The 22642-nt window shown below is 43.6% G+C and overlaps 1 protein-coding gene across 1 annotated transcript in view; it reads right to left on the bottom strand.

Moving 5' to 3' along the window:
* The window catches only part of LOC138288315 (chloride anion exchanger-like), a 355789-nt gene that overhangs the window by 113856 nt on the left and 219291 nt on the right, over positions 1-22642 (bottom strand). Inside the window, exon 9 of the mRNA XM_069229825.1 lies at positions 7095-7242. Within this exon, the coding sequence (XP_069085926.1) occupies positions 7095-7242 (148 nt within the window). The remainder of the gene's footprint in view (positions 1-7094; positions 7243-22642) is intronic.

Here is a 22642-nt window from a genome sequence, read left to right as displayed (position 1 = left end):
CGGAATCAGTTTTCAAGAGATTTTATTTTAAACCGATTCATGAAGTAGCATCTTTGGTGGTGAGTAAGCTTTGAACTTGCATAATCCTCGCCTCTGGTCCTGATATAGAATGAAAAATTTCCTAGCTACTGTGAAGGAAACTTTCAATTGTATTAAGGACACGGAGGTGACAATTATCCCTCCCTCATACTGTGACAGTATTACCCACCCAATGTTGATTTACCTTGCCTATTGCTTCTGGGTGGATTCCTCTTTTTCAGGTCAGTGGTATTTTTCCTATCTGTTGGAGGCTTGTTGATTATATGTATGTTACTGGTGACTCACTTGGTGATACCTTGAAATGCATTATGTTGTTTCAATGAGTTTTTCTTTCCGTTATCAATTGTATTCTTGTGGGATTGTTTGCTTAGGATATGACTCTGTTTGCTGTTATCTGATCACTTCTTTATTTTGTAGGAGGTGATTCCAAAGGTGAATGAGATTGCGAGTTCCTTAACTTCCTTCAGTGAAGAAGAGAAAGGACTGTGCCCGTCAGTTACTTATATACTCTTTGTTATGGACACTGGATTGGTTATGGGTTGCCATGGTTACTTGTGGGCATCGTGGGGTTTGAAGTTGTATTGTGTTCTCAATCATCTTTGAACTTTCAACTTGCTGTTTGTAATAAAGTGGATAAAGGACTGCATATGTTTGTTTTTTTAATAGTGTACAGAGAAAATGCTTTTACTAAGCTTCACTAAAAGGTAAGGCGGCAAATAAAGCAGGGGCAACAATTGTGTAAGCCTTTCTAATGCAAAACAAGCAGCTTTGACTAATGGGAGTCTGAGTGGCAGCGTGTTTGTGGGTATGAGTACAAACGTATGAAAGAGGTCAAGATACAGTGAGAATGAGTGTGAGTGTGTGTGAGAGAGTGAGTATGTTTATGAGTGGATGTTTGACTGAGAGTATGCATGTTATGCTCCCAAGTGTGTTGGCATAATGGGGGTTATTCTTGACTAATGGATGAGGGCACTAATGACATATGAATGGGAGGTGTTACCTGTGGTGAAATGCAGGCCCTGACATGCTGCACATAATTCTTAGCACATGGGGTGCAACAATAGTTTTATAGGGGGATGCTGATGGCAAAATTCTGACCCTTGTACACCTGAGGTAATTTTTATACGCACCCATGACTACTGGGTGGACTATCCATGGCAAATTTCTGGCACTCCCATATTGTACTTAATCCTTGTCATAAGGGGTTCACCTATGAAAAATGCCAAGTTTGGCATAGCTGAAGTAACTTCTGACTTATGGCATTTGAAAACATGTGATCTACTCCTAGGAAAGGCCAGGCTCATCTCAAGCACTATTAACATACTGTGATGTTTCATAAATGCAGTTTCAGTGTCTATGGTGTTTTAGCAAATCTGACACAAAACCTTTCAAAAAATTCTTGAGGGAGTAGCCCACTCTCCCAAAACCACCTACAAGAAGTCTGTTTACTTGGTTTGCTTGGTTTGATCGCTGAAATATGGGAAGAGCATCACACCCTACCACTTACAAAGATCTTATGCCAGCACTATTGAGCAGAATTGACAAAGTACAGAGGGACAGTTTAAAAGTAGAGTGTGCACATGTCTGCAGAAAGGACAGGAGCAGAGATTTGGCAACGAAACAACAGCATTGCCTAATCGTGAAATGTATATAATTGCTTACATTTCAAAAGGGGCTAGTCTTATTGCTCTCTTTCCCCACATGTATTTCTTCTCATTTTGTAGTTAAAATAGGGCCATGTGGTCCAGGATATCCCAAGAACTCTGTGAATCTGGCTCCCATGGCTGAGGGGAGTTGTCCATGTACGGGCTGCTACTGTTGGGGTGAGCAAACTAGACAGTGTGATGGTGTGGGAGGAAGGTTTGGCATGAGACTGTGGAGGTTGGCACATCTGTCAGAGTGCTGGGGTGGGAGTGCCAAACAAACTGCTTATTCAGCATAGCACAAGCATAAATGTGGAAGAAAAAAAACATGCACAGATGCCTTTGCAACATTACCGTGGTTGCCACTGCCATTTTGAAATAGCGAACATCCTAACTAAGAAGGTCTATTTGCCAGCAGGATTAGCCTATAAATAAAAACATGGTCCACGCTGTAGTTAATGCACACAGTGTGCATATAATGACCCTCTAGCATTATTATTAGTGAGTACTACAGCCTACAGAATGGTAGATGGGTCTTCACATTGCAAACTGCCACATCATTACATTTTTTGTGGTGGCTGAACTCCCCTCTGGAGCCAACAGGAGCATGACAAGCATGTTTTCTCAATGGCAGCAATCAAACACTGTACATTTAAACAATGTATGGGCGGAAATATAGCCATTCTCTCAGGTGCGCTCTTTAAAGCTCTTTTTCATTTGATCACATAAGCTCGGGTGACTTCTACAATGTAAAGCCAGACCCAAAATGTAAATCTCCGAATCTCCGAAGTTCTGAAACACATCGATTAACTATAGTGCTTAAACAAAGTGCATTACAGCACGGTACAGGTATCTTAACTATTCCAGACTCCCGCATGGATTTACATCATGGGTTGCTATGACATATCCTATATACAGAAGCAGTGCAGTGGTTTTCTAAAACTCTCAGTTTTATTCAAAATCACATTGTTTTAATTTCTTTCCATTCATGCCTTTATTGCCAATAACTGTGCACAGTTCCCATCTCCGCCCATTGTTCCTTTGACGCCCGCTGAAATCTTAGTAAGTGAATGACAGTGACTACATGGAGCTAGACAGTACACAGTTGTCATGTCGTAATGCGTATCCTTTCTTGTAGAGAGAACATTCATGCAACAATATATTTTTACTAAATTAACATGGGCTTTCTTACAGTTTGTTCACTCTCTACATGTTTAGTTGACTAGGCTTAATACATCATTGTATGGATACTAAACCGATGTATATTTGTGTCTCCAAGTATAATCGTTAATGTACAATCATGAAACTCAAAATATACTTTTTCCAGTAAATGTCAGTGCAACCCTACAGGAAAAACTACTGCTCAATCTTTATATGTTGAGCAGCATAGATGTTTCATCTTTTCTTTTGAAGAAAAACACAGGAGTAGGAAGCAGGGAAAGCTGACTGGAGCTAAGATACTTGGGGCCAGATGTATTATGCATTTTTGCGGTCGCAAACGGCCCCAGTATGCATTTTTGTATGTAACAAATCCAATTTGCGATTCGGTAAACTGTTACCGAATCGCAAATTGGATTTACGACTACATATAGATTCGGTATTAGGAAGGGCTGTGTCCCTTCCTAATACCGAACCGCAGAGGTTTGTATGATTGTTTTGTGACCATGAATGCAGTCGCAAAACAATCGCCGTTACCACCAATTTCAAATTGGTGGTAACCCATTCTCAAAGGGGACGGGGTCCTAAGGGATCCCTTCCCTTTGTGAATGGATGCAAAAACATTTTTTAAGAGCAGGCAGTGGTCCTGCAGACCACTGCCTGCTCTTAAAAAATGAAAAGAAAACTTTTCATTTTTAAACACATCCTGTTTTCCTTTAAGGAAAATGGGCTACATTTTAAAAAAAAAGATTGCTTTTTTAAAAAGCAATCACAGACATGGTGGTCTGCTGAGCCCAGCAGGCCACTAACCCTGTGATTGTAGCCATTCGCAATGGCTCACAAATTGCGACCTACCTCATGAATATTAATGAAGTAGGTCCATTTGCGAATTGCTATATGAAACTCCTGGAGTTTCATACATTCCAACAGCAATTACTTAATTGCGATTTGCAAAAATCACAATTTGGTAATCACTTTTGGAATTAATTATAAATCTGGCCCTAGATCTCTGCCTTGCTTCAGAGGAACCTGCCCTAGGTCCTGGAGAAATGACCTAAGGCTGAAGAGCAGACCACACTCCAGAGACCTGAACGGGGGCAGCTGACGATGGCTCTCAAGAGCACAAGAACAGACCGGTTAGTAGCATAGGACACTCTTATGCCTTGACAACACAGTCAAAGGCCTTAAAGGCTATTGCTGTGTGCATGGCACACCTGCACAGTTTGCAACGCTCCAAGTGATTTTTGACTCCCTACTTTCTTTTCCATTGCTCAATCATTGCTCAATCACATTTCCAGCAGTGCTCAGCAGTTCACTAGAAAACAAATCATGAAACCAAACACTTACCTTTAACCTCCTAACCACACAGGACTTTATCAAGGCTGCAAAATCATGTAGACCAGCATGATCCCCAGCAGATCCATGTCCTGCTCATGTGTGCAAGAACATACTCATAATAGCTCTGCAGCTAATTCAGCCAGATGTAGCAACAATTCCTAGGAAAAAGGACTCTTCTCAAAATAACTCCCTAAAATAAAGAGGTCTATAAACAAAGGCTTGATTTAACCAGTCGATAACCGTTTCTAGGCAAAAAGACTGAAACATCAGCGTCAAGACAAATAGCTACATTATTCAATGAAAAAAACCTTCTCTTAGATTACCAAAATAGATTGTGGTACGGCTGTGGGGCAAAAGCAGCACTGACTTTTACATGAGATGATTTAAACATCATAATGGATTCAAATGGAGTACCAACATGCCTATTACTTGACCTCTGCCTTGTCTTTGATTCTGTCCATCTCTACACTGTCTTGGAGTTCAACAAATATTCTTAAGAAAATAACTTGATATATATAGTTAGCTAGACCTCTACCATTGAGACTGGCACCTCTGCACCTAATACTCACTACAAGGCAACTTTTTTGCCAGCTCGTCAATAACACCCTGGTGCATTCCTGCATGGATGTGGCTCAATATACTACATATATGGGAACTGCTCAATGTGGGGTGCAAACAATAACTGCCTATTGGATTTTTGTTTAGTGTAGAACAGGTGTGTGGCAGTGCAATTACAGGCAGCAATGTTACCAACTCATTGGCACACAGTTAATTCAAGAAGAAGAAATGGTATTTGGGGAATTAAACCTGTGACTTACCAGTCACATCTCCCAATTAAACATGTGGTAACAAACTAAGCAGCCCTTTATTTGTAAAATAATTAATGCCAGGGTCAAAAGTTTTGCTCAGGAGCCTGTGCCCTGCAATTTCAAGTGTCAAGAGTACTGAATACCACCACTGTCTGTACGCGATTCTACTGTGTGCCACCATCATGCACCACTAAGCACTCCCTGCTCCTTTATCTTACTCTTGCATTTTCTTTTTCCTCTTTACTCTCTGCCTTTGTTACAATTGTTCCATCTTTCTCTTCCTCCTTAGCCCCTTTTGTGTTTTTCTCTCTCTTAATCCCATATTTAAACTTTTTTAGCACCGTATTTGCATCATTTTCTGACACAAAAGCAGCGCAAACGTACAAAATACAATTATATTTTGTAAGTTTGTGCCGCTTTTGCATAAAAAAATTATGCAAATGCGGCGCTAAAAAAGCATAAATATGGGCCTTATTCTGCAACAAAGTGTAATGAGGAAAAATAAGTTGGGGCCCCAAAAATGAGTGCAAATGGCCTGTGAGACCTGTGCATAAGGGTAGCTTCACCCATGTAAATTTTGCAACATCCAATTGGATAAATAAATTGAACCTTCAATCATTAATGGGGTTGCAGCATTTTTCTAGACTTGAAATGATAATTATTTCACAAGTAAATTGTTCTGTAACGGAAAGGATCAGTGATTTGACAAAAAGGGTGTTGCCTTGAAATAACTTTGCGGAAACGTGCCTTATGTTCCTTGGATTAAAATTTGTAGATGTGTTTTTTTATGCCAGTGCACTCAATGTGCTTTCTAAAGATCACTATGATTAGCCTAGGAACAGTATCAAATCTACAAAAACATGTTTGTTATAATATCAAGTTTGTCAAATATGCTCAAATTGCACAGTTTGTCATTTCTTTTTCTCATATTGGTTATTAAGATAGCTCCCACCACACTTCTGGAAATGCTTGTCCTGCCCGATCGTCGGAAGTGTTAGCCCCCCGAAGTCTGGGTCTGGTGGCCCTGTCCATTGATCAGATACTGACCCCTCATGAGTTATTATCTGATTTCCAATGGGGAAGCTGTTCTGTGGGGACAGCAACCTATTTAGAAATTGTGCTGTGTGTCTTCGGGAGGAGCAGGCAATGGTCCAGGAGACCACTGCTTTCTACCTCTGATGGCTTGCCAAACAGGAAACATTCTTTAAAGCACCACCTATTCCGTCAAGGGACAGGCCTGCTTTTAAAAAAGGAGTCTCCCATTTGGAAATGCAAATACATTCTCAGCCAATCACAGATTTTGCAAATATTGACTAGCTCAATTAATATTCATTAGGTAGGTTGTTTTGCAACAGTCTGCAAATACGGTTTACATGGTGATCTATTAGTATATAGGTCGCATCCTAAACTGCTTCCTGTTGGTAAACCAGTCGGGGTGCAATGTGCATATCTGTAGTGCAGAGATAGGACATCGGACCTCAGGACTCTAGTGCAAGCAACAGCAGTAAAAATTTGTTCCGACGCAATTGCTTCACATTTTTTCACTACCAGGTGACACCCACCTCTTCCCAACACTGGAAAGCTGCAACCATATACCACCCCACAAATACAGAAAACCATTTTCTCTTCACATCTCACTTCTTTGGTCATCCTTTAGACAGGTAAACTACAAAGCATAGTTCACCACTATGTGATCGGATTAAATATGTGCCCCCACACACAAGGGCAAATAATTTCCACCAAGGGTTACCTGTGTAATGTACACATGCTCATGACAAATTCCATAATGTCTACTATTTTGACAGTGCAACTTGCCAGATTTCTTTTTTCATTTTTCTGTGCACATTTATGCATTTGCATATTTTATCAATGCGAAATATGCACACATTGGTGACTCACATTATTAGTTCTTATGGATCACTAATTATTAGGTGACACGTGTGATCATGCATACCTCACAGATGTTCACTTGTTAAACTGCCTCCTTTTTAAACTCTTTTTGGCCAGTAGCACATCATATCAGCAGGAAACATTATTTAAAGCAGCATTTTTTATAAACGAGTCACTAATTTCAACACAAAACCAGATTCCCAATTTGTATCAGTACCTGATTGCCATCGATGACATATCCATGCTTGATTGAATATACTTTGGCTACAGAAAACGCAACCGCAAATCCAACAATCCCGATCGAGATGCCATCGCCTACAGTTTGTGCGAGCACTGTTGTGTTTGCTGCTGTGGGAGGGTGGTAGCTGCAAAGAGACATTGAAAACATGCAGTAAAGCCATTAGTAATAGCAATATATAGGTGTTCATGGTGTAATTTCAAGATGTCTGACTGGTTTACTGGTTTGGCTCGTCCCTTCTCAGCTCCTACCCACTTAAAAAAAGTGGGATCTAAGAGACGATTGCAAATTTATCAAAGATCTGTAAAAAGTTCACAACACGACCTTGGTTAAATGTGACTATGAGCAGGCCTTTTCAAGACATCATTTATAAGGAAACATTTAGACAGGTTCTCACTAAGCTAATAATCAGAATACAGCAAGGGCCCGATTCACAAAGATTTTGCTGTGACAGCCTTGTTTTACTCCTGGCTTATTCTTGAATTCCAGCTGTAAGCATGTAAGAGAATTGGATTACTCTTGAAACTCTGGAGTAAAGCAGGATTGCAAAAAGAGTAAGTCAGACTCCTCAGCTCTGCCAAGTGCCAAGCACCAAGCGCCAAGCTTTGCAGATTAACCTAACACATCTCAGTCTACTAGTTCCTCTATGCTTCACCAATGTTTGATGCGGTCTGAGAGCTGAAGGTGATTACTTTTCTTAATTTAAATGTTTGCATTTATAATAACATTAACACGTGCCTGCGGAAATACACTTAAGATAGGTTATCCATATGTAGATTGACTACAACTAATGTCGGCTTGTATTTTAAAATGACTAGCGTCTGGTTCCCATCTTGCTTCTTTCTTTATTTCAGGAGTAGCTGGTCCCCTTTACATGAATGTGACCTTGTTCATGTTTTCATGTGACATGTTTTCTTTTGCATGAAAATAGTAGAATGTTTTAATGAGCTGTTTCAGCTTATTATGAAGAATCTCAGGGGCTTATTTATACTCTATTTGTACCGAATTGGCGTCATTTGTTTTACTCTAGTTCAGTGCAAAACTAACTCCATATTTATACTTTGGTGCTAGACCCGTCTAGCACCAAATTTATGAAGTAGGCGTTCCCGAGCAAAAATTTACTCTATGGCCTTAATGCCATATTTATACTTCCGTGCAAAAATGGTCCATGGGAGGGAGGAGGGGTCAAAAAATGGGGCATGACTCCTGTCTTTTCTAAGACAGTAGTCTTGTGGTATGGACGTTTGGCATCAGAAAATGACTATAGGCAGGTTAGAGTCATATTTTTAATCTCTCCTGCCTAACGTCATATTTTGGTGCAAAACCCCCTTCTTCCATAGCACCAGCCCCACCCGACTAACGTAATTTTTTTGCACCGCCTTGCACCATTCCATAAATATGGTGCCTGGCTGGTGCACAGAAATGGTGCAAGCCGGTTCGAAACTTTTTGGTGCAATACTGAGTTAATGTATTTTTGCACCAAAAAGTATAAATCAGGGCCTCAGTATGTTGCGGATGACCGTAGGCTTGAAGGTCATTTATAGAATCCATATTATGTAGGAGCTTGAGGAAGTAATGAGCTAAGTTATCTACTTGTGCCCTAACTCTGATTCTCTAGTCATATGGGAACCATGTGGAGAGGATATACAATGGTAGAACCGTGTAATTTAAGGTGATGCAATGTAGATGAGCATTCAGATTCCTACTTTCCTGACTTAATGGCACAACTTTTCCCCAACTTATCAGAGTAGGGTGCTTTCTTTATGGGTAAACAATTTTATTTACCTTTCCTTTTTCAGACAACTTTATCATTGTTTGTCTTTGCTTTTATGACTTTTGAATTGCTTTGAGCTGTACATTGACTAAAGTATTAATGTGTTGATTATTGATTCATGACTAAATTGGTTATTTGAATTTGTAATTTTGGTAATCCTTTAATAAACCTTTATGGTTTGAACCCTAACAACTCTCTGTCTTCCTTGTGGAACCTAATGTGCTTCACGTTATTTAGATGTATTAAATTTTGATAGTTAGCCTCGGTTGAATACAAAAGATTCATTAGTGAGCACTTCCTAGGCCCTGAATTTGCAGCAGATTTTGCAATAGACAGCTCTTCAACAGAGCAGCCACGGTAAACCCAACTTTAACTCTGCTGCAAGGCTGCCAGATGCTCAGGCAATTGGTGAACTCTTGTGGCTGTCCAACCCCATCTTCCAATCATCCTCTGTATTGTGACTGAGCTATGTGGTACAGTGTAGTTCTTTAGCAACACAAAAGGATGATGGACGGAGTGCTGAACAATGCCAACACTCACCCCCAGTCTCAGATCTGGGTTTAATCCATCGTTCTTTTGCTCACCATGCCACCCCAGTTTGGACCCAGCCATATGCAAATCAGTCTTGAACCTGTTCCTCATGGGAACAGTCCAGCCCGAACTGCCAAGCCAAATCCTCCCTGGACTGGAAACAAGCATCCTAAGACCGGTTTCAGGATATCACCCATCATCAGCCAGGCTAGCTTGAATCCAGTGGCACAGTGAGCAAGGGACCCACGTCTTGACCCTGTGTAGTTCTCCTGGCTGTGCTGCCCAGACAGGCTAGTGACATTTGGCCTCAGATCATTGTGGGTGATCCTATCCACACAGACAGCCATCGCGGAGACAGTGCAGTGCAGATCATTAACTCAGAATCATCCCTGTCTATTCTTTGGAGGCACACCATCACAGGCACTCATATCTTTCACCCTGATATGTGTCCTGATCATCACTGGAGCCAGCCTTGGAAATATCGTTCAGCTGGGCTCTAAGCTAAAATCTGAATAGCAGCGCCCAGCCAGCCACCAGACCAGCCAAGCAGTAGTTCAGGAATGTCTCAGTCCACAGGAGAGAGCCACATGCGGGCCCTTCATGCCACCCAGGCAAAGTTTAATGTTTTTTCAGTGAGCATCAGTCACTGATTCTGGAGTTCATGCAACATACTTAGTCTGACCCCTCATCACCACCCCAGTCACCCTTTGTTGCCCAGTTCCCTCAGCTGTGGTCACTTAGTGAGGTCATGAGGAGAGCACAGACAGAGAGAGAAGAGCCCAGTCAGGGAAAGCATTTTATTAGTTATGAAGCCTGTTGATGGACACATTCCCCCCACGCAGCCCTCTGACTGAGGTTTAAAGGGGCCAGACCATAGTGTGTCAGCTAAAGTTTGAAGAACTGAATGTTACCAAACTGCAAAGGGTGGTTCCTGAAATGTGGATCCCTGTGGACCTTCCATGACCATCATACAATCACATAAGAAAGTTAGTATAATGTCTTTCATGTAAACGTTCATGTTAAGGTTGATGCACATACAGAAATGTCCAGTGAGAAGAAAAAAGTGATGAAGAAAGCATCCAGTCATGTTGCGTTGCTGATGTTATATGATCACAGACCCTGGTAGTGTGGAAGGTCCTTTAGGTCCGGGCTGAAGATCTCAGTTTCGAGGAGTTTCTTTAAGTAGAATGATGTGCCTTTGGACATTAAAGGTAAATTTTCAACTTTTTACCACCTGGCACAAAGACATCCTACTGTCTGAAATGTTATTGTTGCAGGTGGGATTTTTCCTTGCACCAATTTCAGGGGCTTGGATGAAAAGAGCCCTGATTAATTGCAGCTGACCTGCTTATCCATTGATCTATTAAGTCACCAGAGGCGGCCGCCAGCTTTAGGAGGGAGAGGGGTGGGCGGGAAGCACACACACACACACTCATTCTTTCACACACAGACATGCACACACATCCATTAACAATGCTCATAACATTCAAACATGCACGCACGCACGCACCAAACATTCATTTTAAACGTTCACACACACTCATTCTTTCACACACACACACACGCATGCACATCCATTAACAACACTCATAACATTCAAACATGCACACACGCACCACTCATTCATTTTAAAACATCACACACACTCACACACACACACGCGCACGCACGCACGCACATCCATTAACAACACTCATAACATTCAAACATGCACGCACGCACCAAACATTCATTTTAAAACATCACACACACACACACACTTACCTTCAGCCTCGGAGCTCAGGTCAGCCAATGAGGGAAGGCAGCAGTCCCAGCCTCGTCACAAAGTGGGATGGGGTCAGTGATACTGCTGACCCCACCCCACTCTGTGACGAAGTGTCACAGATTGACACTTACCCTGGGCGCTTCAGGGCTTAAAACTGAAGCGCCCAGGTCGAAGTCAATGGGTGACGCTTTCCTCGTCACCCAGGGGAGGGCCTCGAGGCACCTTTGCTGAGCTGAGGAAGTCACGCCCATAGGAGCTGTGACCTCCTCAGCCCAGCAAAGTTCAGCTCAGGCAGCCAGGAGTCTATGCAAATCGGCGCATGTCTGCTCTTGGCTGCCTGACCTGAACATGAAGAGTGTCTGTCAGGCTGACCTTTGTTCAGCCTGACAGACACTCTTTATGGGGGGCAAAAGGTGGGGGGGCATGGCCCCTCCGCCCTAAAGGACAGGCCGCGCCTGTATGCCACGGAATGCACTTCCTAATTTTCCGGAATATTAAGCTTGCAAGGTGTAGCTCAATGAGTTCAGTGTCAGCTTCAAAGATTTGAGTGGGAATAAATGTGTGAACTTTAAAAAAGTTGAGATGTGGTGCTAAATGTTATGAATACATTTTTAACTGCATGAAATTGGACTTGCTTCTGCATGTGGAAAATTATGGTAACCTCGCAGTTTTACTGAACTGTATTTGGAAAGTAATTAAGAGATGGGATTTACTGGTAAAATGTTTGAAGCTATCAACTTGACAGTTTTTGGAAATGGCCCTTTCTGCAGAGTTATCCCCAAACTTTTTTCCAATCTTCTCCCATTTTTCTGACCCTGTACGTGTTGGCTTTAGGACTCTGGGCACTTTACCACTGCTAACCAGTGCTACAGTGCATGAACTTTCTCCCCTAAAATCTGGAATGATTGATTTACACCAGTTTGACGTATTTAATTTACCTATAGGTCACTTGTAAAGTAGTATACCATATATCCACCGCCTGTAAATTAAATGCTACTAGGGGGCATGCAGAGCTTATTGTGCCTCCCACAGAAGTAGCCTCCTAAACCTGTCTCAGGCCTCTCACTGTAGGGCCTGCATACACAGATTACTGCCACATTGACTTGGTTTTTCAAACTACTTGCCAAGACCTAAATTCTCTTTTTACTACACCTATGTCAGCCCTAAGGTAGGCCATAGATAGCCCTATGGGCAGGGTGCTGTGTATGTAAAAGGTAGGACATGTACTTTTATGTTTTACATGCGCTAGTAGTGACAAACAGCCTACTTCATCTTTTACTACTGTGAGGGCTGCTCCTCTCATAGTTTAGCATTGGGAATTCCCTTATATATCTTTAAGTGGTAATTTCTTATCTGACAGGAGGAGTGTGGGCATGCTTGAATTTTATATAGCTGTTGTAGAAATGCCCCTTTTAGAAAGTGGGCATTTCTCTGTGCTTATAACTCTATGTGTTTTACATCCTGACTTTAATCCACATCTAGGGAAGAGTGACAGCTACACTTTGTGCATGCTTTCCAGACAGCCATCATACAGGAGGGGCTGGGTGCATCTGTATACTGACAGTCTTCCTGGGCTGGGAGAGAGGGAGGCGGGGTCGACATACATGTCAATAGGCTGTGTCCTTGCCCTACACAATTGGCTGATTTACCCCCTACTGATGTCTGGAGCCAGGGATGGGTTGAAAGAGGTTTTGTTACACTTGAAAGGGTTCCTTTGAAGTCACCCCCTGAACAAAGACATTTTGGAGCATAAGTATAGGGGCTCAGAAAGCAATGTGAGTACTCCAGCATGGTCGCGCTACCTCCTCACTGAATGGGGAAGAGTGACGGCCTGCACGGAGATCCAGGAGGTCTGGAGGCCTGGAGGTCTAGAGCAGTGTGCGTGTCCCAGGCCCACCTGCCTCTCAGAGCCATGTCTCCCCACAACTCCTGTTTCTGACAATGCAAGCCCATATGCAGGGGACCTGAACCTCGCCTAGGCAGTGGCATTGCCCTGCCCCACAGGCCCAAAGACGTGGGCAACTAGAGAAAGACCGTGGGAAGCCCCTGGCCACATGAATTCAACCACAATCCCTCCAACCACAGCAGCTACCCTGGGAGCTAACAGGTAGCTGTGTGGGCATTCGCATACGTGGACAGCCCAGCGAGTTTTCACCCCTGAAAAGTGCACAGTGTGGGTGCCACCCCTCCTGCTGGCATCATATCTAGGGCACTTGGTTGACAGGTTGGGCAAAACTTCAACAGTGCCTCCCAGTTGTTCCCAGGAACCAGCCGCCTTCCACAACATATACAAATTATTGTAATGGCCATAACAGGAGCGCTGGTCCCTTTGCGCTCTATTTATCTGGCCTATTTACAAAGGAACCCTCATAAATTACCATAGGAGGCCTAGTAGAGGTACAGTTGCTGCTCTGCCTTATGGGTAAGATCACCATAAAAAGTCTAGTATAAGCCCAGAGGTTTCTGCACCCTTTGCTAAGGCATATGATTTCCGTGGTACAAAGAGGTTACAGTATCACAGCTAATAGGGAGCAGGTGTTTCTGTGTCTGTGCCTGCCTTCTGGGATTTATATGCTTTTCTTTTGCCTCTTTATGCATAATATTTCTGATGTATGCTTCTCCTAGTATCCAGGACAAAAAATACTACCTCAGTATTCACCTCATAGGCATAATAAAGTATGTCATTATGGGTCTCCTAGTGTCCAGGATAACAACTACTAACTTAGTTTGTAATTTTTGGTCTATGATATATTTATAGTATAAGAAGCATATTTTCATATAATCCTGTGTGGAGTCTCTTTTGTGGTGTATTAATTGTGTCACTGGGGGAGTGTGTTGTGCAAATACTTTATCATCATCATCAGCTTTATTCGATCAATTGACCATGAAAGCAACAAGGAACAATAAATAGTAAATAAAATAAGTAGTCACATTTAAATACAACAACTATAAATTAATATGAAACATTGAATTTAAGATAAAATCAGATTTACAGATAAAAATCTAAAAGATCTTATCTAAGTCGGTAATATGGGTCCTTGTTTTACTTTTAGAAAATTGCGACGTATGTGCCATGCTGCCACTAAAAACTTGCTTACTGCAAGAGTTACATCAGTTGAGTTATGACTTTTTAGAACCTGTATAGCTGAAGAACAATTTTTTAATCCCATGACCCTACAGGTTTTGCAGATCCATTTTGACTGCAGGATCACGTATGCTGGGCAGAAGAACATGAAGTGTTTGACAGTTTCTGAAGTGCCACCACAAGCAGTACATATATCAGGAAGACTATTCTGCCCCCAGCTATGGGTCAATGACATCAAGGGTAGAGATCCAAACCGGAACCTTGCGTATAAACTTTTACCCTGCAAATCTGGTATAATATCCAAATAGGGTTCAAACTGTGGAGTCCATTTAAAATCGATAAAATAATTGGTTAAACGACCATGTATTTTGCAGGTTACATAATTATCCCTGACATAAGACCAATAAATTGACTTTAACATTTTTTTGTGACGTCTCTCTAAATTGTGGGGATTTTCCCAATAATCACCCAGACCCAACAAACGAAACCAGTGAGATACATGTCGGATCCAAGGGTGTGTATAAACAGTTTGAAATTTTAGTAAATCGAGTAATGAGGTCTTATATATGTATAGTTCAGGAGTGGTCCATATCCTGATCCAATAAAGAAGAGGACTTAAAATAACTAGGTCAGCTACTCGACTTGACCCCAGGTCAAAAAATAATGGAGACAAGGGTGTGGAGCGTGGACACGCAATCAAAGCCCTTGCGAAATTATTTTCACCCACTGATATCTTGTTGCAATTAGAAAATCCCCATACTTCCGCTCCGTACACAGCTGCTCCTTGCGCCTTGGCTATATAAATTTTAATTGCTGGGGATACAACTTTTGTAAAAGAACTTTGATAAAAATGCAATAGAGATGATGCTAGGCATTGTAGCAACCCTGCACTCTTTATGATCTGATCTTCCCATATTAGTTTACTAGTTAGCCTGACCCCCAGGTAATCTATAGAGCTGACTTTCTTCAGAGGGACTCCATCAATATGGATGGAACATATTTTGCTAGGACCTTTAGAAAGCACAATCAGTTTAGTTTTGTTAATGTTGACCTCCAACACATGTTCACTACAGAATAAATTAAATCAGTCAACAAGGGTTTGCAGCCCCATTGGTGTCTTTGAAATGAGGAGTAAATACTCTGCGAAGAGGAGAATGGGAATTTTTTGTGCATTCAAGGAAGGGGCATCATTCTGACATGTGGTCATAGCCTTCACCACTTTGTTAATAAATAAAGTAAGGGGGCTAACACGCAACCTTGGTGAACTCCCCTTCTGATTGGGATCTGTTCGGTCAGTTCGCCTTGATTGCCCTACCTCACTTGCGCATAGGTGTTTTCATGTAGACGTTTTAACAAAAGTAGTATATCCCCTGGAACTCCCAGTCTACCCAGCACTTCCCATAGTTTAGCTCTTGGGACCAAATCAAAGGCAGATCGCAGATCTATGAATATTACATATAAGCACTGCTTGGTGATAAGGACATATTTCCAATACAATATAGCCAACCTGAAGACCTGGTCAACCGTGCTAGTTTTCGCACGGAATCCTGCCTGAAGTGAAGAGAGAATTTGCTGTTCCTCAACACAGCTAATTAGCCTCTGTAAAATTTGTTTGGCAAAGATCTTTTGTAAGTTATCTATAAGGCTAATTGGCCTACAATTGGCTGGAAGATTTACATTGCCTTTTTTGTAGGTTGGTATGATCGGCCCCCTTCCATGTGCCTGGGATTTGTCCCCCTGCAGCAATACAGTTTGAGATAGCATTAATATACCAGGACCAAATGTTTGGTTCCGATCTATAAAGGTCTCCAGGAAGCTTATCCGGCCGGGTGCTTTGCCAGGTTTTAGACTATTTATGGCCTCAAGGGTTTCTTCTATGGTAAATATAATACAACCCTTTTAAGCGCAGTGGTCCCCCTCTAAGGGGGGCAGGCTAGGGTTCAACCCATGTGGCATTGGTGGAGGATGGACTATATTGGCGTCCGTTAGACCCTCTGGTAAAGCAGAAAGACTGGAAAAATGCTCAACCCAACTTTCAGGTTGTATATGATTATTAAGGCAATTCCTGCCTCCATTTTCTCTTTTAGACAAAAGTTCACAGAAGAGCTTGTTGTTCTTCACTCTGGAGGCAACTAATAGTTCCTGCCACAGGGAATCCTCCCGGCGCTTTTTCGCATTGGTTAAGGTTCCTTTGTGTGTGCACCTGGCTTGTTTAATCTCCTCCTGTGAACCAGACATTACTGCTGATTTTAGCCCAGACTTTGCCCTGGAGCAGATCTCATCAAACTATCCCTTGCGGGCCCTTTTCCCTTCTCAAGGCCTTAGCTGGCCCACTTTATAGAAAAAGCTCTGCAGCTGAATGGCCAGGCTGTCATGTATTTTAAGGATCTGAATATTTTCCACAGCCTGGTCTTCATACTCAGCCAAGTTGTCTAGAAAGGTTTGATATATTGCCCTAATCAAGTAGGGATTGGACATCACTTTGGGCCAGGTAACTTTGGTGAAATGGTTATTCCAACGTGGTGGTGGAACCATTGTGACATGATTATTTAGTGTTCTCCTAAACATTCCCCCAAACAGGGTAAGAAGCAAAGGGAAGTGATCACTGTTGCATCTTACTTCTACTCTCATGTCTTCCAAGTAAGGCCACAGCCTAACATCTACCAAAAAATAATCTATAGTGCTTGTGGACATACCCCTTTTAAATGTTGGTGCTATGTTCAGATCAGATAATGTTCTACCTTTGCAAGCCCTGAGGCCATGTTTTAAACATAATGTGGCTAGTTGCATGGCCACACGAGAACGTCTGCAGGGCCGAGTGGTAGATAACTGTGGGATCCCCCACAGTTCATCTTCTTAGTCAGTTAGGCCGCTAAGTAGAGTAGAGGGTTCGAATGTACAATTCATATCACCAGCTATGATTAAAATAGTCGAAGGGTGGAGACTTTCTACAAATTCAGACAATATAGCCAGAGTGTGGGACTCAGAACTACGTGAAAGTGATCTTATATAAACATTGACAAGAACAATTGATAAACCCTGTTTAAACGTAATGCGTATAACCTTTATATCAACAGAATCAATTTTCAAATGCTTATAATCACACTGCAAATTCTTGTTTAAAAGCAGTAACAGCCCACCTCTGGCCCGGCCCAACCCAACCAGATCTGTGACTGGGGGTGAATCTTTGATTGGTTCCGCATTCCGTCCATCCAGTTACGCTATCCCACAGCGTTTGTGTTTTGCTTTGCTTTTCCCACCCTAAGTGCGCCGGGTATGCCCAGACGTGGGTCCCGGGCTCACTGTGCCACTGGATTCAAGCTAGCCTGGCTGATGAGGGGTGAAACCCCGAAACCGGTCCCAGGATGCTTGTTTCTGGTCCAGGGAGAACCTGGCCTGGCAGTTCGGGCTGGACTGTTCCCATGAGGAACAGGGTCAAGACTGATTTGCATATGGCTGGGTTCAAACTGGGGTGGCATGGTGAACAAAATAATGGATGGATTAAACCCAGATCTGTGACTGGGGGTGAATGTTTGATTGGTTCCGCATTCCGTCCATCCAGTTACGCTATCCCACAGCGTTTGTGTTTTGCTTTGCTTTTCCCGCCTTAAGTGCGCCGGGTATGCCCAGACGTGGGTCCCGGGCTCACAGTGCCACTGGATTCAAGCTAGCCTCGTTGATGAGGGGTGAAACCCCGAAACCGGTCCCAGGATGCTTGTTTCCGGTCCAAGGAGAACCTGGCCTTGCAGTTCGGGCTGGACTGTTCCCATGAGGAACAGGGTCAAGACTGATTTGCATATGGCTGGGTTCAAACTGGGGTGGCATGGTGAGCAAAATAATGGATGGATTAAACCCAGATCTGTGACTGGGGGTGAATGTTTGATTGGTTCCGCATTCCGTCCATCCAGTTACGCTATCCCACAGCGTTTGTGTTTTGCTTTGCTTTTCCCGCCCTAAGTGCGCCGGGTATGCCCAGACGTGGGTCCCGGGCTCACTGTGCCACTGGATTCAAGCTAGCCTGGCTGATGAGGGGTGAAACCCCGAAACCGGTCCCAGGATGCTTGCTTCCGGTCCAGGGAGAACCTGGCCTGGCAGTTCGGGCTGGACTGTTCCCATGAGGAACAGGGTCAAGACTGATTTGCATATGGCTGGGTTCAAACTGGGGTGGCATGGTGAGCAAAATAATGGATGGATTAAACCCAGATCTGTGACTGGGGGTGAATGTTTGATTGGTTCCGCATTCCGTCCATCCAGTTACGCTATCCCACAGCGTTTGTTTTTTGCTTTGCCGGCCCAACCCCTTCACTGGAGGTAGGGCGGGAACGCTGAATGAAAGGAATCCATCTATGTTAATAACGTCCTCTACCCAGGTTTCCTGAAACAGGCAGATGTCTATATCTTTGATTAAAAAAAGCCCATTCTGTATCATCCAATTTCCTGGCCAAACCTGCAATGTTCCAGGACATCAGTTCCAACGTACATTTATCTGGGTTGATCACCGGGGTTAAACGACCTGTATCCATCAAGGCCAAATCATTGCTGCAGGTATCTAATGGTAATACCCTGTCCCTCCCCTTTAAGTGTTGGACCTTGGAACAGGTCACCATATGTTCCGCTGGTTCAATAACCAGTCATACAGGGTTGGGAATCAGACGGAGGTTAGTAACTGCCATAGGTAAGGCACTTCCATGAGAACTAATTAAGCCGTCTGAACCCACATCTGGTCTAGAATTAAATGGGTCCAGTGTGAGTCTTATCCTCCCCCTAGTTATCACACTTTTCGAACAGGTACGGGAATCAAAGTCCATTAGTTGAGTCACCAGGGTCTTATCTTCAAAGTGAATAGTGATTATATCGGAATTGGTTCCTGGGATGCTACTTCTCTCAGCTGATAATATGTCAGAGCGAATAACGGAGAGGCAATTTCGTCGGGAGCGTATCCAATGTATCACTTTATTGGTCAAGGAGACTTGGTTCTCAACCGACCCTGGCGGCAGTTTTGGAACATCAGTCAAATCGATTTTATTTAATCCACGGCACATGCCCAGATCCTGTTCCTTGTTAGCCGTATTTCCAATGTCATTACGGGGAGGGAGTTTATTTTGATGAAAGGTTTTGGATGGCCTGATGGAGGAAAAACTGTCCTCATGGTCAATTTTCGGGGGGGCAGATTCTCTAACCCTACCTCTAACTTTATCATCGTTATGATGGTCAAAATTACTTGCCCAATTTCTTCGGCGTCTCTGCATCTGAGTGCACTTTCAGACATCCTTTTATGTCTCTGATTAACTTTAGTATAGTTGAAGTGGTGGTCTTCACTCCCTGATGTAATTAATCACCCACTATTAGGGAGATCGAAGGTTCCCCTTGTCCCGGCCCCCATAGTTGGATCAATAGAGGAAAATACTTCGCTTCCCCTGGCCTCCCCGTGAGCCCCTTGACATATACTATTGCAATCACGATGATGGACAAGATTTCCCTTCATGAGATCAGTTAATACTAGGACCAACCCCTTGACTTCATCCACTCTCTGTAGAACTGTAGCCAGGTTGCCTCTGCTGGCTGATGACTCAGCACCTTCCAGGTCAAGCTGGGAATTTAGTGAGGTGGCACTGGGTTTAGCTATTCCAGCTGAGGTCTTGGGTGCACTCATGGGCGCGGGCACTTCCTCTTTTTCTGACAGTGGTTCAAAACGGTTGGTGCACAATAAGCTTGGGACCACCTTAATCACCGGGCTTAGAGGAAGGAAGGGTTGTGTATGCGGCACAGGTGGGGAATGCTTCTGAGATACTAGGAGACTTATCGTACTACGTGTATAACTTGTAGTAAGTTTCCTACAAGTATGCAGGCCCCCATTTCCATCAACCTCTGTTATGACATCCGAGGGGTGCCTCTTCACCTTCTTATTAAATATTTCTGGGATTTTCCTATCCTTAGGAGGTCCTTTCTTCGAGGGGTTTACCCCCATTGATTGTGTACCTAATATAGACTCGACTTCTTCGACTAGAAGGTCTATTTCGTCAAGTGGATTTGACCTGCTAAGGGGTCCCGGGTTCAGAGATCTACATGAGCGTTTTTCGCTATTTTAGTCCCCTTGGTTTGCACAGGTATATCAACAGCCTTTCTTTTCCCCATAATGAGCAAGTGATCACAAAGTTAGTAAATACAAAGTGGAAAAAAGAAAGAGATTCCCTTACTTGTATGTTGGTTGTCCTGTGGCTGGAATATTAGGCCCTACCTGGCCTCCTCTGGGCGATAGCAGGCGTCCCACTCGTCAGCAAGCAGCAGCTCAGATAGTTGCCCCCTAATAAAAACAGCAGTAGTGAAGCCTGGGACTCGGTCCCACCAAAGTTAGGGGACTTGAAGGAGCAGCCTGTTGTTAATAGCGACTGTAGGAACTGAGCAGTACTGACCACGTTGGGATAATAACCATATGTTGTACTTCAATGTGAAAATGGATCTAGGACCTCATAAATGTCGTGGATAACAATGGAGCAGATCTCTTTAACTGTGGGAGTAAGGGGGGGGTCCCGGCCTCCTCCGGTCCCCGATGGGCACAGGATGGGCCCGCCCTTGGCCCGGGCTTAGCCCTGCGTGCCCGCGTCTCGCGCAGCAGGAGGCGGCTGTGCGCTTTACGCGCTTGTTCTAGGGAGCCCCGCCCCTCCACTCACCTTCCTCAAGGTCCTGTTCGGCCCACAATCAGCTGGGCGGATGAAGAATGTCCGAGCAGCGCGAAGCGGCTGTGTGCTTTACGTGCTTGGTCTCCGGAGCCCCGCCCCGCCCCACCACTCGCCTTCTTCAAGGTCCTGTTCGGCCCACAATCAGCTGGGCGGATGAAGAATGTCCCGGGCAGCGGGAGGTGGCTGTGCGCTTTATGCGCTTGGTCTGGGGAGCCCCACCCCTCCACTCGCCTTCCTCAAAGTCCTGTGCGGCGCACAATCAGCTGGGCGGATGAAGAATGTCCCGGGCAGCGGGAGGCAGCTGTGCGCTTTACGCGCTTGGTCTGGGGAGCCCCGCCCATCCACTCGCCTTCCTCAAGGTCCTGTTCGGCCCACAATCAGCTGGGTGGATGAAGAATGTCCCGGGCAGCGGGAGGCGGCTGTGCGCTTTACGCGCTTGGTCTGGGAGCCCCGCCCCTCCACTCGCCTTCCTCAAGGTCCTCTTCGGCCCACAATCAGCTGGGCGGATGAAGAATGAAAGCACTTTAAATTCAGTCAGTGCAGCCAAGGCCATCACCAGCAGGAGTAGAAGTGCACAGAGAGCACAGAGCACGAGCAGCACTCAGGAGGACAACGCCACTGCACCTGTCATCACCGGACTTGTACCTCTCCCGGAGGAATGTCCATGAGAACCCAAATACTTTACACATTGCTTCTAAGTATAAGCCCAACTGCTCTTCACCAGTCTACCAGGGGGTGAGCGCAGGTTATCTTGGGTGTGTAACTTACTTGCCCTGACTAGAGTGGTGGGTACTGCCTGGTTTAGGTGCATACCCTAGCCAACCAGAAACCCCATTTCTAACAACAGTTTAATGACTCTTTTTGAGGTATTGCTCCTATTCTAGAGATCTGTGGCTATCATGTGGATCACACATTTGAACTGACCTACAAACAACTTGCCCTTTATTTTTCTTCAGTTCTTACAAGGGTCTACACTGGGTAATAATAACATTTATTCCTAAATACATCAAGAGAAAATCCATTTGTCCTGCCTGGATTCAAAGCATTGACCTGCAGGTGACAACACAGACCTGTGCATGTATTACCAAATCATGAACTCGGTTTAATGTACTCTCTCAAGACTAAAAGTTAAAATAACTCATGGGACCCTCTACATAGACTCAGTTTCATAAAGTTCCATTTCATCCACTTTTAATAAAAAAAAACATTGGCAATACCAAGAGTAAGAGGGAATGTTTTCACAACATCCTTAGCCAATACTACAACAAGCAAGTCCTTAAGAGACCCTCATAACTTTACTAATATTACTACTACTACCAATGCTGTCTTCGGCATCATACATATTATACCACAAATAATAATACTGTTCACAGTACTACATACAATACTTCTTTTATTACTATTTCTGGTACATCTTCTCCAGGTCCTACTGATACTAGAAGTGCACAAAGTTATTTCTGGACCTGCTACTGTTTTTGCAACTATTGATACCAATACTATAGCTCTTGCTGCTTGTTATACTACCACTACTGTGGTAAATACCTGCTAAAAGTAGCTTTTCAGCTGCTAGTAGTATTGCTACCACATGAAAAATACGGTGTATTATTAATGCTACTTGAAATGCTGCATCAACTACTGATATTGTTACAACTCAGAGCTGGATTTAAGTAGAACTCACTGCTAGTGGTGAGT

Source organism: Pleurodeles waltl, chromosome 4_1, assembly GCF_031143425.1.
Source record: "Pleurodeles waltl isolate 20211129_DDA chromosome 4_1, aPleWal1.hap1.20221129, whole genome shotgun sequence".
Lineage (NCBI taxonomy): Eukaryota > Metazoa > Chordata > Amphibia > Caudata > Salamandridae > Pleurodeles > Pleurodeles waltl.
Note: the sequence above shows the minus strand (reverse complement) of the source record. Positions and strands in the feature narration are given on the sequence as shown.